This window comes from Coffea arabica, chromosome 10c (genome assembly GCF_036785885.1).
Source record: "Coffea arabica cultivar ET-39 chromosome 10c, Coffea Arabica ET-39 HiFi, whole genome shotgun sequence".
Lineage (NCBI taxonomy): Eukaryota > Viridiplantae > Streptophyta > Magnoliopsida > Gentianales > Rubiaceae > Coffea > Coffea arabica.
Window position 1 is genome coordinate 43,678,685 of NC_092329.1, and position 18,715 is coordinate 43,697,399.

Here is an 18,715-nt window from a genome sequence, read left to right on the forward strand (position 1 = left end):
TTGAACGAACATATCTCTCTATTCGGAAGTCGGAATTGAGTGCCGTCAGTGGCATTCAAAACTAGACATCCGTAGTTTTCTAACGGTTATAATGCACCTTCTAATTTGAACTGAGTCATCTATAGTGATTGAACAGAATCGGCTGCCCTGTTCTGTTAACCTATCCGAGAGAAAGGTAGAAACCGCATTTTGTGGCTCTATTTTCTCTCACTTATAAATTGATTTTGAAAATGATTTGTCTTGTGAAATATATATTTATGATTCTAGTTTCCAATGCCACCAACCAGTCTCAATTCCAAATTGTATTGAGTGAGATATGGTTTCATTTCCAAACTGCGACAAATCTGGAAAACCCTTCTTTTTGCTGGATGACTAGTTTAGTTGTTTGTGAGATGTTTTATTTGAAATTTTGATGTCAACCAACTATCCATTGCTTATGAAATGTTTCTTGGACCTTGGTTTCACAAATGAACCAAAATGGGACTGATTTCATGATGCAAAGTGTTTAAAAAGGGAAATAAAACAAGAAGACAGATTTGTCTTGGAAATTTCTTGAACTTTGGTAGTTTTGTTAACTACCTTCCCGTATGATTTTTTACATGAAATTTGATAGAGGAGTGGTCCTCATATGGAAGTTGAATTACACCAATTTTGGTGTCATTCTAAGACCATTTCGATACACAAATGAGGTCCCAAAGTTTACTTTCAAATCTAGAAAATTCACTATTTATAAGTGAAAATTTTCCAACTTTGAGCTACTATATCTTGACAGTCAAAACTCCAAATCTAATTCCATTTTTGCATTTGAAACTCTGTTTGAAATTATCATTGTGTTACAAATTTCAGAAGCTAGTTCACTTTCTGTGAATTTTGCCGAATTTCCAAAGTTTGCCAAAAAAATAAGACTAAAACTGTCATGTATGCTTATATCAGCCAATTTGAGTTGAAATTTGAATGTCTTCTGTTTAGAATCTTGGAAAGGTGTCTTCTAGAAAATTTTAGTATTTTGAACCAAGATTCCAACAGTATAAATTTTTCCAATTTTGGACCTATTGAGTGCAAGTTCTGATTTTTCTAAATTTGTCATGCAAAACTGAAATTTTCCAATTCGATGGGAAATGAGTTTTTGGAAACTCTTCCCTATCTTTTGAAGTTGATTGACCATTTTAAACTTGATTTCATGGAAGAAATCAGTTTTTCCTTTTGTGTTATTAAACCCCACTTTTGAGCTCGATTTACGAGTAATTAACGTTCTCTTTCATGACATTTTTCTTAGTATTGTACAAGTGTACAATCTTCCTTGTTAACAAGGGGTTTATACGTAATAGTATGTGATAGGCAATTATTATTTGCTCAGGCGCTCAAGGGAACCTTCAAGAGGATCTCGAAGCGGACGCCTAAATACTTGTTTGAGCACTTACTCCCTTACTTTGATTGGTGAGTGTCAAGTGCATGTTATATGGTTAAATACGTGAATTATTTTGCATCAATTATGTGAAATTGGAAATTTTGAATCGAATGTGTACTTTATCGCACTCATTCTCTTTCAAATGAAAATTTTATTCGAATTTGGATATGTGCATCATACTTGAAACCATCGATTGGAGTGTTGTCTCATCGACTTATATTCTTATGATTCGTATTCGTAATTCGTATTTGTGGTTCGCATTTGGAATCGTCGAATGGAGCGCTGCTCATCGACTTATATTTGTATTCATATTCGGAGGACGCCCAAACTCATAGGCTAACCTTGTAACTCGAGCCAGCATGGGCCTGGTTGAGAAACTTGGTGAACCATGAGATTATTCGTAAAGCTTGATCTATTTGAGAGATCTCGCTTGGCATACTCGAGTAGTATCACCTTCTAAATGATGAGCGGGCCCGGAATAGGGGTGTAACGGTGAACGGGATTCGTGAAGTAAAGTGGAGTTCTACGGACTAAAAATACCTACCCGGATGATGGAGTGTCATCACGTAGAGGTATATGATCGAGACCCGGCGAAGCAAGTGAAAATTAGCTCTTGAGAGCTCCCGTACTTAACAAGTGTGTTATATTATAAATTGTGAATTACTTGAACTTTCTGACTTTAATTCTTATACATATGTTATCGTTACTTGTTACTTGAACTATGTGGTCGCATGTGCATGTTTTTTTTTTTCTTGGCCTCACGAGCATCCGCTCATACCGTTAGATTTGTTTTCCTTAACAGGAGCTGAATTGGAAGGAATTATGGAGAAACCTACTTGATGGCTCTTTTGACTAGAATTTTGGGAATGTACTTGACTAGACATCTTTTGAAAGTTGTATATTTTGGAAAAGTTGATATACTTTGAAACTTGTGATGTAAGATTGAATATCTATGTATGGAAGCGACTTATTTTCTCTACTTCGACTTGAATATTTAATTGTTGTCCCTTTAAGTTTGAATTGGTATTAGTTCTGGCGAGAATTGGGTAGGCGTCCCGCCGATACCCTTGGGTTCGCCCTTGGAAAAAGTGGGGACGTCATAAAATATGTTAAAAATATATAGACATAAAGAGTTATAATATAAATACCATCTAATTTTTATTTTCAAATAATAAAATCAACATTCAAGAAACTCGAAGAAAGAACTATTATCAGCTACTTCTATTTAAGTGGTGTTTTCTTAGGTTAAGAGCATAGTATCCTTTAATCTAAAAGTCATGAAGTGTTACTGCAATCAATCCAATCTAATAAGCAATATTAGATGAGTTTATAAATTTACTAATATATATATATATATATATATATATATATATATATATATATATATGGTTAAACATAGAAACCCCCCATGAACTATTATATTAGTTGCATTTTACACACTAAAGTAATTTAATAAGTACTTTACACCATTGGTCAACTAAAAAATAACATGAAAATTAATTTCATCCAGGTAATTGATGAAATGACCATTTTATCCTTCACCAAAAATTTAAGCAGCAAAAACAACATTTTGGTGGGAAAGATTACTACTTTAAATAGACCAATTTTCACTTTATAACCAAAAGTCTAATTGTTAACATTTAAAAAAGTTATATTGCTTCACTTTGAATGAGAATTAAGACTATTGAGGTGTAAGGGAGGACAAAATATGGAAATATTGAGCAACTACTATTGCAATTTTTAAGAGGTCATAATTTTATTCAACACATCATAATCCATAACTTCATATAATCAGCAAAATTTCACTTGAAATCTTCACAAGAATAAAACTGGATGGAACCAAAAAAAATTTCATATGAATTTAGCACAATAATTGCAACAAAGATTCAATACGTAACCAAAATTAAAACTCACATATTAGTAAACAAAATAGTAAAAAAATATTGGACATAGAAGTTTTGATAAAACACCTAAGTTACTTACTTTTCCTTGATAACAATCTTTTCTTAGCTAGGTTAACTTGAAATATGTAGTAACATAGGGTTGCTGGGATTCTTTAATTGAGTCTATTCCTTTTCTTTTTTTTTTCCTACTTCTTTTGTTTTAATTGTCATTGAAAGTGATCAAATATTTTATTATTATATGTTTTCAATTAGAATCTTATTATGACATGAAAATTAATCCATTTAAAGTGACAATTTTCTACGAAAATATATTTTTGTCACTTATAAGCTTTTAATAGAGGATAAATTAGTCATTTCATCAATTATTCGAATGGAGCTAATTTTCTTATCATTTTCTAGTTGACTAAAGGTGTAAAGTGTCCATTCAAATAGTTTAGGGTGCAAAGTGCAATAGTATAATAGTTCAAGGGGGTTTTCTGCATCTATTTATATATATACTCAAACCCATAACTTTCTTATAAGGTTTGGGTTTGGGTTTGATAAATTAAATATAAATTCTACCTAAGTATATTGGATATGGGTTGGATTTGAGTAAGATCTAACCCATTGACATATGCTTAAACACACCCATAACCTCTCGCTCATCTCATGACTCTCCCTTTCTCTATTCCTCGCTCATCTAACTAGTTGCCGCTGCCATTGCCTTACTATCTCCATAATCTCCATTAATCTTAATATCTAGCCACTCGCATTCTCGTAAGGTCATGGTCCTCCTTAGGGGTGTTAAAAAGAACTGAAAAAGTGGGTAATCGAGAAAATCGAATTAATTCAAATCAAAAAATAGGGTAACCAACTTCTAATGTTTAAAATTTTTAGGTTACTCGAACCTACTTGAAAAATTAGGTTAGAATATGATTTTCAATTTACAAAAATTGTGGTTATCGGAACTTACCCACATGTGTAAGGTTAGTTAAGATAAACAATATCCAAATCTCAACCATAATTATTTAGTCATTTACTAATAATTTAATTTACGAGCCCCATGCCATTATATATTTTATTTTTCACAACCTATAAATTTGTATATTTAACCGTATCTTTCATTTACTTTTTCCATTTCCTACATTCGTTACGACTAATTTATTTATTCTACTACTCTTTTTTTTTATCTTTCTTCAAAATTTCTTTTCCTTTCTCATAAATTCTATCCATTACACCACTCTACTTTTTTATTTTTAATTTTTTAGAGCTTACATATTAGGTTGTGAAGCAGTCTATCATCCTTAATAAAAAATTGAGTTAATAGTTTTCAAGAAGTAGAAAAGACAAAAGCAAATGTTTAAAATATTTTATGTTTTAATTATCTATTTTTCTTTGATTTTCTATTTTGTTGGTAGTTTTTTGGAGCTATTGGATTAAACACTCTTATTAATTTTTTTTTCAACTAATCCCATACACGGAGATGGACGCCACCCCAACTTTTATTCAAATAAAAAACAAGAGTTACAAAAATTTTAAATGAAAATGATCAATACCGCGGCCTAGCCTATCCTCATCTTCCTAATAGAAGGCATTCCTAGTTTATCTAGTCGGATTTTCCTGCATGCCAATTGGAAACACACTATTGTATTTAAACAACTATTGTATTTTTTTTTGTTAATCTAATTTATTTTTCTTTTTCTCTTACAAGTAAAAAAGGGTTAGGTTACCCTATATACCTAATCCTATCTTAGAAGTAAACCAGTCAGTCATTAACCGATTGAATAAGGTTAGGGTATGAAATGCAATTTTAACCGCTACCTGTGATTAAAGTTAGCGAAATTGCAAATGGACTAAATTATCCAATCCATGAACACTGTAGTCCTCCTTAGTCTTAAACCTCTTACAGTTGTTGATTGCAACGAAAATTGTTGTATGGTTTTTGAAATTCTTGTAGTGGTTATTGGTTAGCGTTCTTGTAGGGTTGAAATCTTGAATGGTTTTGGCAAAGTCACGTTCCTCACTCCTCATAATCTGAACTTTAAGCTTCAGTTTGTTTTTCTAAATTAATTAGGTGAAAGCTGTTAAATATCACATTCTGAATTCATTTCGAGGTGAAATTGAAATTGAACTTCTCAAATTTGAAAGCAAAAAAGGTCAAAATATTCTATAATCAAATTACTGATTTCTTCACTCGATTTCAATACTCACCCCTAGTGTGGACAATATTAGAAGCAAGATTCTCGGACAGTTTCAAGAAGATTTAACTTCACCGAATGCTAGCATCCAAGATGCAGCTGTAGCAATGCGTCTCGCACTTATCAAAGCAGCTCAGCTCGGTTGGCAAAGGATCAAAGTCATAAATGGCAATAAACAACTTATTGGCCTGCTGAAAACTGGGAAGGGAAACAACCCGAATATAGCTACGTTGGTGGAAGACATACTTGCTCTTGCAAATCTGTTTCACGTGTGCTTTTTTGAAGAAGGAAAATCTACTAATATGGCTCTATGTAAAATAATTAGTTTTTATGCTTTAAGCATAGTTATGGACGAGGAGAGATTTGTTGTATCTCCTTAGTGTCATTGTACACTTTGTATAGGCAGTTGAGCCGTTGCTCAAATATTGTAAAGTCTTGGTTGTTATAAAATCCATCTATCGTTTCCGGAAAAAAAAAGAAAGAATGCTAGCATCTTTAGAAAATTATTTATATCTGAGGCGTCCTTCATAAACTCTCTTTAATTGCATGTAAGTAATCAAAGTTTATCCTTTCATAAGAAACAAAATTTTTTAATTTTTTTTAACGCATGCATGTTTGTTTCGTTACCCTAGCGAGAATTTTTTCCACGCCTTTGATTTCGTTGTGAGTGTTTTTTCTTTGTTCTTTGTCAAATTTGTATTTTTATGTGTCAGATGGGAACTTTTCTTATCCTATTTAAAGTAATTTCAATTTAGGTCCGACCGTTAAGACATGTATCCTTTGGGTTACAGAGATTAGTTGAAGTTGAAGAACAATGATTTAGAGATACAAGGGTGCCATTTTAGCTGATTTTTCAGCTTGGAAGGAATTCCTTCCATGAATCTGATGCATGCATATTTTCCCATTTGATGCAATTTATTGAATCAACAAAGTGGTGATTTTTTTTGTTTTAAAGCAACGAAGTGGTGATTGTTACTTATCAGAAAAATCAAACGTAATTTATCCAATATCAAATTTATTAAAAGAGATAGATACAATAAGACGAATGGTTTAAATGAGAGTTGAATATATAAATGGGTAAAAACCAACTTAATAACTTGCAGATCAATCTCACCAATCTCATCAACTAACACTCTGCCCCTGAACATTTCGAATTTTTTTTTTTTTTTTTAGGAGTGTCCCGCAGGGAGTGGACCCTGTAGACTATTCCCCACCCTCCACAACTTGCTGGCAGCAAGGTTCGAACCAGGGACCTAAGGCTCCATTTTCAGCAACCTTAACCGCCAGACCAAGTCCCGGAGGCTCCTGAACATTTGGAATGGTAATACTTTACAACATTGTAAATATTATTTGTAATTTAATTTTCATCATCCCATGTGATTATTTTTGTTCCCAAATTACTCTCAGCCTTTCTAGTTTCTTAACAATCAACTTTTAGATGGTTACAGTTACGTGTTACGTATTCAGAATTAGGATATTAATTTGATCTGCTAGTTCACTGTACCAGAGCAAAAGGAAAATAAAAAATAAGCAATCGACTAAGAAACCTTCAAAGAGAATCACACATACTAATAAATTATCAAACCGTTACGCTCCCCAACTTGGATAAATTTAAATTTGTCGAGCGAATTAATTAAAATGAGAACGGTGTAGAACAGCAACTTGTTCCTCGTGATATTGAAACTATAAGACTTTCGTTTCCTATAAATACATCCGTCATGAACTCTCCAAGAAACAAACCATTTTAAGCACTCAAAGCAAGTCTCTGAGAAACCTCCAAAATCATCCCCAATGGATATCAAAGTAGAAATTCCTGCACCTCAATCAACCAACAATGGTGATGCGAAAACTCCCCTTTTAGCCTCACAAAAATCACCTTCAACCACCACTCCCCAAACCGATCAAAATTCTTTGATCGCACAAGCTATTAGTTCAACATTCAAGGGCACAGCCTACCTAGCTTGTCGTCTCCCTACAGGAACAGTCCTTGCTTTTCAACTCTTATCTCCTATACTCTCCAACCAAGGCGTTTGCGACGTAGCTTTCAAAACCATGACAGCCATTCTATTGTCTCTGTGTGCAGTTTCATGTTTTATCCTTAGCTTCACAGACAGTTTCAAGGATGAAAAGGGAAAAGTTTTCTTTGGTTTCGCAACGTTCAAGGGCTTCTATCCCATTGATAGAACGGTGACTATTTCCCCTGCAGAAGCTGCAAAGAAAAAGATCGGTCCATTTGATTTCTTGCAAGCCTTTTTGTCGATGTTAGTTTTCGCGACCATTGCACTTCTTGATAAGAATATTGTAGACTGCTTTTATGCCACGCCTTCAGTTGAAATCAAAGAGGTCCTTTCGGTATTACCTGTTGCAAACGGGGTGGTTTGCAGTATGCTGTTTGTTGCATTTCCTACTCAGAGGCATGGAATTGGCTTTGGTGTTGACAAAACAAGCATTACATCTTAGTAAACAAATAGATCCTTTCCTATTATTTCGAACAAGTCCCAGTTTTTTGTTTTTCCCACATGATGCATGAATGTTGCTTTCCAGTAACTTGAAATAGTTGTATTCACCAATGTTATCTCTTGATTCTTTAATAGTGCAGTATTTCCAGAATTGCACAACTTTCACACAAGTCAAACCGCTCATATCTCAATTACAAGGCTGTTACTCATTTTTAATTATTATTTGTAAACCTGTACTCAAATTTTATTGTGATAAATTGAACAAAACCCCATACTTACCTGGCAATACCGTATGAAAAAAGGAGAATTACAGGTTGAAAGAAACCTTGTTCCAGGGTCAACACAAAATTTGAACAGCTAGTGTCAATAAGGAATTTAGTTGAAGTTGAAGGCCATTTCAAGGTAATGTATCACCAATATTTTATTGCTCCCCGTTTTATATTTTTTTCTTTTCCAAAACTAGATAATGTCAACTTGATCTTTGTTCAGTTGGAATATATTTGGTAGGAGAAAAGGTCAAAACATTCCAAATAATCGTCCTCTACTTTTTTTTTTTTATTTTGGTTAGTGTTTTTAACTCAAAAGCAAAGAAAGTTACTTATTTTGTTTGAGTTTCCTATAAATTTTGTATCTTTGGAAATCACAAGATGTGGAAAAGAAAAAGTTAGTTAACCACTACGTATAAGTATTTGTTTCCTTTGTGAAAACTGGTCAGAAAAATTGATTTTCTTAACTTCCTTTTTAATGTTTTCAATTATGTCACTACTCTTTGACTTTAACCCTTTTTCTTTTCTTTTCAAACCAATCACATATTCTCAACTTGCAACTTGCGGAGCCTAGCATAAGCACAAACAACCTGTAAGGATTTACTTTCTTTGAGAAAGCTGGTAAGAAAAATTGTTTTTCTTTTCCTTATTATTACTCTCAATAATGTCTCTACCCTTTGACTTTAATTTTTTTTTCCCTTTTCAAACCAATCCCATGATCTCAACTTGCAACTTGCAGAGCCTAATAAGCCGGGAACCAATTATAACTTGGAAATGAAACTCTAAATGTACAAATTCATCAACTCTGAATGCGAAACAACCTTGAGTAGCAAATTACATGATATATATGTAAACATGTATAAAGATAGGACTAATCCTGCTTTGCACCCCCGAATTTATAAGAATTTCTCACTTTACATCTTAAACTCTCAATTTCAAACACTTTATACCTTAAATATTCAAGTTTGTCCCATTTAAATCCAATCAATAACAATGTTAACAAAATTAATGAGATAAAAGATGTTGCAAATTAATGATGATGTATCATTTTATGCTAGCTACGATCCCTAGATTCCTTTTGACTGATTTCAGTACATTACATTAATTTGTGTGATCCTAGTCACAAATAATATTAGCAAAATTAATGAAATAAAAAATGATGCAAATTAATGATAATATATCATTCTATTCTAGTTACAATACCTAGACACTTTTTAGACCAATTTCAACCAATTATCATTGATTTGTAGAGTTCTCATGTCATTAGTTTTACTGATGTTGTCATTGATTTTAAAAAATAATGTTGTCATTGATTGGATTTATATGCAATAAATTTAAAAGTTTAAGATGTAAAGTGTCCAAAATTAAGAATTTAGCATCCAAAATTGAAGTTTACGGGGCAAAGTAAAAAGGTGATACAACTTTGAAGGTGCAAAGTGGAGTTAGTCCATAAGGATATTGTCCATGTTAAACCTTTTGTATTTCCGTGCCCATGAATCATATAATGCGTTAAAATTACTTCAAAGGATTTGATTAGACAAGGTTGTTTATATTTTAACAAAAATGCCAGTTGGCGAAAGGAGACAAATAACTTTGAGGGTGTACAAAATGACGGTGGAAGTAATGCGTCTCTGGAGTAGGTATCAATAATGCGTCTCTGGATCTTTGTTCATCCTACGCCGTAAATATTTTGGAGTTTGTAGAAAAAACTTGGTGATTTAATATACTACCATCAACCAAAATATGTCTATGATTAATTAAATGAAGGGGTGCAGGAATAGCCGAGGCCATACTCAACCCAAAGAAGATGTTCAAACGCATTTCATGTAATTTTAATAACTCTTGGTCTGTTGACCCTGATATACATATTGTTCATACTTAATTAACTTTAAGAGAATTGGTGCCTAAGTGCAATCATTCATGAAAGAAAGAACCCAATAAGTAGGGGTAGGCAAGGCCAATATGTCACGGTGAGGCATTTGATTGATCCACCTACACTCTATGAGTCAGTCATTTTTCAATTCTTATTCGTTTTGTATATCATCAATACTTGATGAGGATTAGATTATTAGAATTATTAGGTAACTTTTACCCTTTATTTTAAAATATAAAGGAACGCTACACATTAATTTCATTTTGTATTTCACGCGTTCTTCTAAGAATCAACACATGTATTATGTAAAAAAAGTCTCATGCCTGCAAACAGCATCAAAAAAGAAAAAACAAATATAGCCATCCAAAACCAAAAAAACTACACAGAAATTGATTATCCAATCTCTAACACAACTAAAAAAATATTTTCAAATTGTTCCTTAATTTTCAATGTTACTAGCAAACGCTTATGATCCAAGCATGAAATTTTAATCTTAGGTGTAATTAATTCAATAAGATAAAAAAAAAGTACACAAAGAAAATAAAAACTTGATACGACTTACACTTTTTTTTATATATTCTAGATCAACTAAAGTTTCTTCGAAAAAAATAAGAGCGTAACCTTTACGAATAAAACTTCTAAACAAATCATAGGCTCTCATAATTGGGATTTAATTTGATCAAATGAAATTAATTAATTATCTTTGAAATTAGTACTTGTGTATATAAATAAATAAATTACTCTATATATATGTATATATATATATATATATATATATATTTGCATGTATGCAAGTCGAGACGGGTACCCATGAATTTTCAAACTTTTCACCCCTGCATATAAGCGGGTACGTGACCCTTTTCTAACTTAGGGTCCGTTTGTTTCGGGTGAAAATATTTTCCTATTTTCCCTAATTTCCCCTGTTTGGTTGCACAAAAGTTACTGAAAACATTTTCCTATGTAAAATATTTTCACTCATCTTATGGAAAACAACTTCCCTTCCAAACTTACTGAAGTTGTTTTCCGAAATGCATGCATTCTGCCTGTAGTATGTTCTAAACTTACTGAAAACATCTTGTAGTATGTTTTTTTTTTTTTAGTATAAACAGGAACACTCGAACCCAATACCTCTTCCTTACACTCCCTCCCCCGTACCACCCAAGCCAACCCAACCCTCCCCCTAGTATATTCAAAATAATAAAAAAAAAGACCTCATCCTGCTCATCCTATACTAGTAATTAATTATGTATAATAGGGACATTCTTTTCTAGAAAAACTTCCAGCAGTGAGAGTGCAAGATATATGTCACAATAAGCATTGCATGTGATTGATATTTGACACTAAATGGCCAGCAATTTGTTTATTGCTTAATGAGATATTTTTTATTCATATATACATTTCTCCAAGATTTTTTAAAGTTAAACAATGAGATAAATTTTTTTATTTTGCATGGGAAGAAGTATGTAGTTATAATGTGTAGAAAGTAAAGATAGAGATAAAAGTGAAAATATTTTAAAAGTTAAACAAACACCAAAAAAATGAAGTAAGAAAATATTTTCAATAAGCTAACCAAACACCTGAAAATGATAAAAGGAAAATGATTTTCATGGAAAATTACTTCCACGGAAAATATTTTTTCAAAGAAAACATTTTACTTCCAACCAAACAGACCCTTAGTGAAAAAATGCAGATTGGTACCATAATTTCGAAAAGGATTGGACCTGAATTTGCAAGTCAACGCGTATTTTTGCCACGCCATCCCCAAGGCCGCCATTAACTAGCGTGTAAACTATGATTCATTGAATGAGTAAAACTTGGATGTACACATTCTCTCTATACTAGGGGTGGCAATTTTCGATACGACTTGAAAACACGATACGAAACTAACACGAAATTAATGGGTTTGGGTTGAGGTTTCGGAAATTCGGGTCAGAATCGGGTTGAACTCGATGAACCCGAAAAGAAAACAGGTCGATTTCGGGTCAACCCGTTGTGACCTGATATGACCCGATATGACCCGTTTACGAATTAAAAATAATTTAATAAACATAAAAATAATTTTATCTAACTAAACTAAGTTATTCTTTTTTTCAAAGGCATTAATTACTTAATCCTAAATGAATTTATTTAATTTGTGTGAAGTTGAAATTATTATATTTGGACAAATAATATATTATATTATTTTTTACTTTTATACTGTTTTAATTTATTTTATATTTTGTTTGGGATAAAACACTTTTACGGTGTTTAATTTATTTTAGATTTGGTTTGGAATTATTTATTTAAAATTTTATTACTTGATTATGTAATTAGTTTTGTGAGAAATTAATTTTATTAGAAATTACAGTGATAAATTAATAAATTAAAATTAAGTTTCGGGTCATTTCGGGTCAACCCGCCAACCCGTCAACCTGAAAATTTTGGGTTCGGGTCAGTATACCTGACCCGTCACGGGTTGGCGGGTCGGGTTCGGGGCAACATATTTTCTGACGGATCGGATCAGACCCAACCCGCCAACCTGATTTGGACCCGAATTGTCACCCCTACTCTATACGTCACCACGAGTGAAAGAGGGACACCCTTGGGCCACAAACAAAAAACCAGTCTTAGACAAAGGCTTCATCACTATGTCAGCATTTGTTATTGCGTATTGATTAATTGAACAAGAAGATAGTGAGACTAATTTTATCTAACAATATGGTAACCTGGCTCCATATGCTTTCTACGTGCATAAAATGAAATAGGATTAACGGGCCCAATGCAGGTGCGTCAATTGGCAATGTCAGCACAGTTAGACAATCCCAAGCATAACCCATTTACATTTTGGATGTGTAGACCCAAGCTAGGCTCATTAAAGCTTATGAACCCCAGGGTCATAGACAGCTTACCAGATTTATATTGGGCTTTGGGCACAGATTAGGTTAGCCCAACTTCTTCATGGTTCGTAAAATTTGTATGTGAATTCCGTTATTTATTGATTAACCAAGCAAATTCTATAATTTTGCACTTTAGTTTAAGTTTCATACAATGACACGTGTATGTCTATATATACATATCTTTATGGACTTGTAAATCAAAATAGAATTGTATATTTTAACAAAAAAAATCCTACACCAATGTTGATTTATAATAATATTCTCGTTATTACCTTGCATACATACACATACTATGATATTAGTGAATAACATGTACACACAAATAAAAGATAAAACATATATAAATATATTTTTTGGTAAAGCTGTCTGCAAGTGTCTTAATTGGGCCAAGCTTAGGTTAGCTTGGCATGGCACAAGCTCGACTGAATTTGAAGTACTGCCTAAATTTTAAGCCCAAGTTCGTCTCGAGCCGGTTTTCATACTAGCCTTAGCCCTATTCTGGCAAGTTAAACAAGCCAACTCTATATTTATCCAACCCAATCAACAATCTTAAAGAAATACAGCTCCAGCATTGTCAACCCAAAGCATAGATGGCAAAGGAAATTTGACCCAAAGCTCAAAAAGGCATTGCCAAACCTAAGAAAGTTTGGAGTAGTTTTATCCAGAAGTCTTGTACCCCCATTTCGTAAACTAGGCAATTCCTGCCATGCATTGCACAGTAATAGAAGATTTCTACCCACCTATCTGTACAAAAAGTATACGCCATTTCACTATAGTTGTTATGTGGATGTTAGTAAATATAATTTTCAAAATGAAAAAGTTGAGGAAAAATATTATTAGCATTCCATCAAAAGTTAATGTGCAACATTTCTATAATAGTACAACTAGTGGATATTTCTTTTGTGTGGTATAATGTAAATAAGCATAACTTTATGATAAAAACCAAAGGATTAGTAGTATACAATAGTAAAATGTGGAAATTAAAATTTAGATACTTGCAAAAGTGCAATTTATAACAAAATAAAGCTAAAGAGATGATGATTGCATTGTTAAGCTAGCAATGAATCCATTACATTGATAAGTTAGTATCTAGTCCGTTACTGGCAAAAGACGCAAGATAGCCTTAACAAGCCAAGCACAAAAAAAAAAAAACTTCATATGGTATATAATAAGACGTAAAAAAATAGAACAAACATAACTTATACAAAATTTGTAGGCTCTGACTAAGAGAGGCCTAAGGGGAGGAGGGAATAAAATAGGTCAAATATCAATAGACAAGAATATTACTAATCTCAAAAGTACTACAGTCAAATAGCTGACTGCTAAATATAGCATGAAACAAGCATTGACTTTTCTAGGAGGCTAAGTTATAATGAACCATAAATATACTTGAATGAAAGACCAAAATATAGAAACACTTTGTAAAGAGAAAAGAATGAATGATAGTTCTATGTTTCTAAAAGTAAATAGAAGAAAGCATAGACTAACTTGCTACTCAAAGATGGTCAAGTCATTCAACTCCAAGTGCACAAGAAAGTATGATTAGATTGGATCCAAGTACAAAGTAAAGAGCAGCAAGTCAAAATTAAAAGGTTAATATCCAATCACCATCTAAATTATTTGAAACATTAATAACCAATAATTGCTAAATATAACCTAAAACATGGGGAAACTGTAGCCAGTTAAATCTTAAATAGGCATATAATATACACCAATTAACAAAACAAAATTTATGAAAAAAAAATAAGTAGGAGAATTTGAGGCAAGATAAAACAAATAGAAAAAGGAAAAGGAAAGACACAAAAAAGGCATAACAAGCATGGCAGCAAAAAATTAATAGCCTTCACACAGCATATAAAATGTAAAAGATAGCACAAACATACCTTATACAGAATTTGTAGTCCTTCCAAGAGAGAGGGTTGAAAGGTAAAAAGGCCATAGGTCAAACACGAATAGACAAAAATATTCTTATTCTCCAAAGTACTACTAAATACAACAAGATCAAGCATTGACTTCTCCAAACAGGCTAAGTTTAACCAATCATAAGTACACCGAATATCAGGAGATAGAAACACTTTCCATAGAGAATAGAATGAAACAGCAAGGAGCATAAATCAATTTGCTAAGCAAACATAGACATATAGCTCCAAGTACATAAGAAAGTATGGCAAAAAAATGCAGGTGTACTCATTAACAACCCCAGGAAAAACTTTAATAATGTCAAGGAAAAGAATGACACGGAAAAGAATGACACACAAACTCATGCACATAAAATGTAAAATATGAAAAAAAATGATAAAACCATGGACACAATAATAAAGAAGTAAACAAGAGCAGAACAAGAATAGGTTATAAAGGGGAAGATGGGAAAAATTCCAAAGATGGAAAATTACTGGGCGGTTTAAAAGAGAAGCAAACAACCATGACTGTTTCGATACTATGAGCAGAGAGCCATTTTTTTTTTTTTAGATTAGTAAAACTAACAAAAGACAAGAATAATGGAGGACTAGTAGAGAGTTTCAGTTCTGAGAGCAAAAACAAGATCCAAACAAGAGGAAAAAGGGAAAAATGGAAGAGAGGAACCTCAATTACCTATGGCACATAAACTAACTCTTGAGGTATAGTAGCCTTCATTAATTAAATAGTATACCATTCATGCAAAGAGATGAAAGGTTAGTCCTGAAAATTCGGTATCAGCCTTAACATGACTTCAATATCATATTACACATATAACCTATTCATGAGTAAATTCTAAGGAGGCAAGGTAGAAAGAGTTTCAAAAAAGTGTTCATCCTAGAGCAATTGGATGAATTCCAAACCACAAATAGCATCATACACTCAAAAAAACTCTGAACAAAGTTTTGACAGTGAGAATTTGGCGGTGAAAAGGTATGAAGAGTGAAGGTGTAATTAGTTGCAATTGGATGGAGTTGCAAGAAACAATTAATCAATGGATTGATGTTCAAACATTGTTAACCGAGTACATTAAAGAAAGGCGCAATAACCCCTCTATTTTTGGCCTTGGCAGCCGGTTATAAGTCTAGAATTTAAGATTGTCCAAAGGAAATAAAATAGTACACTTTGACCTTCTCTTTCACTACAAGAAAATTGGTCATCAGTGACAACTTTTCTCTGTGACGAAAAAAAGTTGTCACAAAAGTGGATCCTTTATTGACGACTTTCTAACTCGTCACAAACCTCTAATGGGAGCCAACTCATTTGTGACGACTTAGAAAAGTCGTCACTAGTAAATTCCCGCCAAGATTTAGTAAGAGCGCGGGAGTGTTTAGAACACACAATAGTGACGACATTAAGAATATCATCACTATTGCTTCGCCTATTTACGGATGACTTTTTGTTGTCGTCACTGATCACTAAAAAAAAAAGTTATTAGTGACAACATTTTGTAGTGATGACAATAAGTCGTCACAAAAGGAGATTCTTTAGTTGCGACACCTCAAGTTGTCACAATTGCATCAAAGCAACTAAATGTTTAGTGACGACCCGTTATTTTCGTCACAAACTACACTGCAAGAAATATGGTCATTAGTGACAACATTTTTTAGTAACGACAAAAGTCGTCACCAAACGTGGTTGTTTAGTGACGACAAGGAAAGTTGTCATAATTGCTCAAAGCAACTAAGTCTTCAGTGACGACCTTGAAAAACGTTGTCACTAAAATGATTTATATAGTGACAACTTCTAATATCGTCACTGTCACTCTACCGATTCGGATTTAGTGACAAGAATTAATCGTCACTGTTTAAAGTACTTATTTCTAAGTCACTTTCATTAATTCTACTGTACTACCCTAACTTTTGCGATTTAGCCCCAAATGTTGTAAAAAATTCCATTAATTCCATTATGATACCTTAACATTTACAATTTAGCCCCATATGTAGTACACCAATTTCTTTAATTCTATTATTACTCCCTAACTTTTGTAATTTGGCCCCATATGTAATTCACCAATTTCATTAATTCTACTATGGCACTCTAACTTTTGCAATTTAACCCCCATATGTAATACACCAATTTTATTATTTCTATTATGGTACCCTAGCTTTTACAATTTAGCCCCTATTTTTTTATTAGGAAATTGCGAATGGTATCTTGATAAACTATGCATAAATATTTTATAATTTTCTCAAACTTAAGTAATAATTTGTTATAAACTCTAAAGATATATCTTTCATTACAATAGTTATAAGGCAGACAGGTCTTTTTATCAACGGAATAAGAAATTTATGCCAGATTTATCCTTTGTACTACATGCCAAGTAGTATTAGCAAAGGAATAACAAAGTACTACAAAGTAATTAACAAAATAGCCTTCAGGGAGTGTAGTTTATGGGCAAATGAGCATTGTCTATTCAAAGTACCAACTTTTTATGGGCATTTTACTCTCAAACATATAATTTATGATAAATTTATAAATGTTTGTAAGTAAAATTCAAAAAGTGTTACACCGATTTCTTACAAAACGAAAACTGGCAGGTTATCTTTTCAACATAAATTAAATTTTTTTTAAAAAAGAAATGGCTCATAAAGTACCAACTCTTTGTGGGTTTCCTCCATTACATGAACAAATATTCTGCTCTTTATGGGCATTTCACTCTGAATCATTTAATTTATGTTAAATACATAAATGTTTGTAAGTAAAATTCAAAAAGTGTTGCACTAATATTTTTATGAAAGGGAAACTGGTAGGTTTTGTATTTAACATAAATTAAATATATGAAAGCAAAAAAAAAAAGAAATTACCCATAAATCTATGTCTTGCAAATCTATACTAGTAAAATAGTTTCAAACAAAATTAAACATTAAAATAAACTGTAATTTATACACATTAAAATATCTGTAATTTATACACATTTTGCAACTACTACTTTGTGTTTTCTCTGTAATGAATTTTTTAACTATTGAGAACTTAAGTTTTGTCTTGCAAATCTATACTAGTACAATAGTTGTAAACATTAAACATTAAAATAAATGTTTGAAAAAGAACAAAAGTACATTTATCACTTGCAGTAATGTAACAAAATTTTCTCAACCATTATCAATATTTTCACAAAAGTATTAAAAACTAGCAATTGACAATATTAAAAACTAGCAATTTAATTAGTGACGACTTTTCTTGTCATTATAATCTTGAATAAATTAGTGATAACATTATGTCATCACTAAATTTTCTTTGATTTTGACTTAACAATAATGTCTTATTAATAGCATTTGATTATTTTTAATGAAAGTCTGTTATAATCATAGAATTTGACTTTCATTATTTTCAATTAATGATGTGCTTTAGTGCTACAATTATAAAAAATTGCAAGGCTAAAATATTTGCAAATTATAAAAGTATATTTTCACTTATATGTAATTAACAAATTTTGCCACCTATATTGATGAAAATTTGTGTTTTTGTACTAAAAAATAAAGAATAATACTATAGCAATAAAATCTATGCTTCAAACCAAATTAAAAATAAAAAAAACCATGATGATTGGTCTCAAATATTGGGAAAATGATTATTTTTATTGAAACTATGTTATAACCATATAATTTGAGTTTAATTATTTTCAATTACATGATGTTCTTTAGTGCTGCAATTATAAGAAATTAGTATAAAATATTAGCAAATTATAAAAGTACATTTTCAATTATATGAAATTAACAAATTTTGCCACCTATGTTGATGAAAATTTTTATTTTTTGCTAAAAAATAAAGAATAATACTATAGCATTAAAATCTA

General features: G+C 31.9%; 1 protein-coding gene across 1 annotated transcript; it reads left to right on the forward strand.

The window, feature by feature from the left end:
* Positions 1-7,242: 7,242 nt before the first annotated feature.
* LOC113714101 (protein DMP6-like) lies at positions 7,243-8,082 on the forward strand. Its single transcript, XM_027237899.2, has one exon. It carries the CDS (start codon positions 7,281-7,283, stop codon positions 7,947-7,949), a length of 669 nt encoding a protein of 222 aa, XP_027093700.1. The 5' UTR covers positions 7,243-7,280; the 3' UTR covers positions 7,950-8,082.
* The last annotated feature ends 10,633 nt before the right edge of the window (positions 8,083-18,715 follow it).

What these genes read in the sequence shown, in the direction of transcription:
- LOC113714101 (XM_027237899.2), top strand. Translation starts at nt 7,281, where the DNA reads ATGGATATCAAAGTAGAAATTCCTGCACCTCAATCAACCAACAATGGT.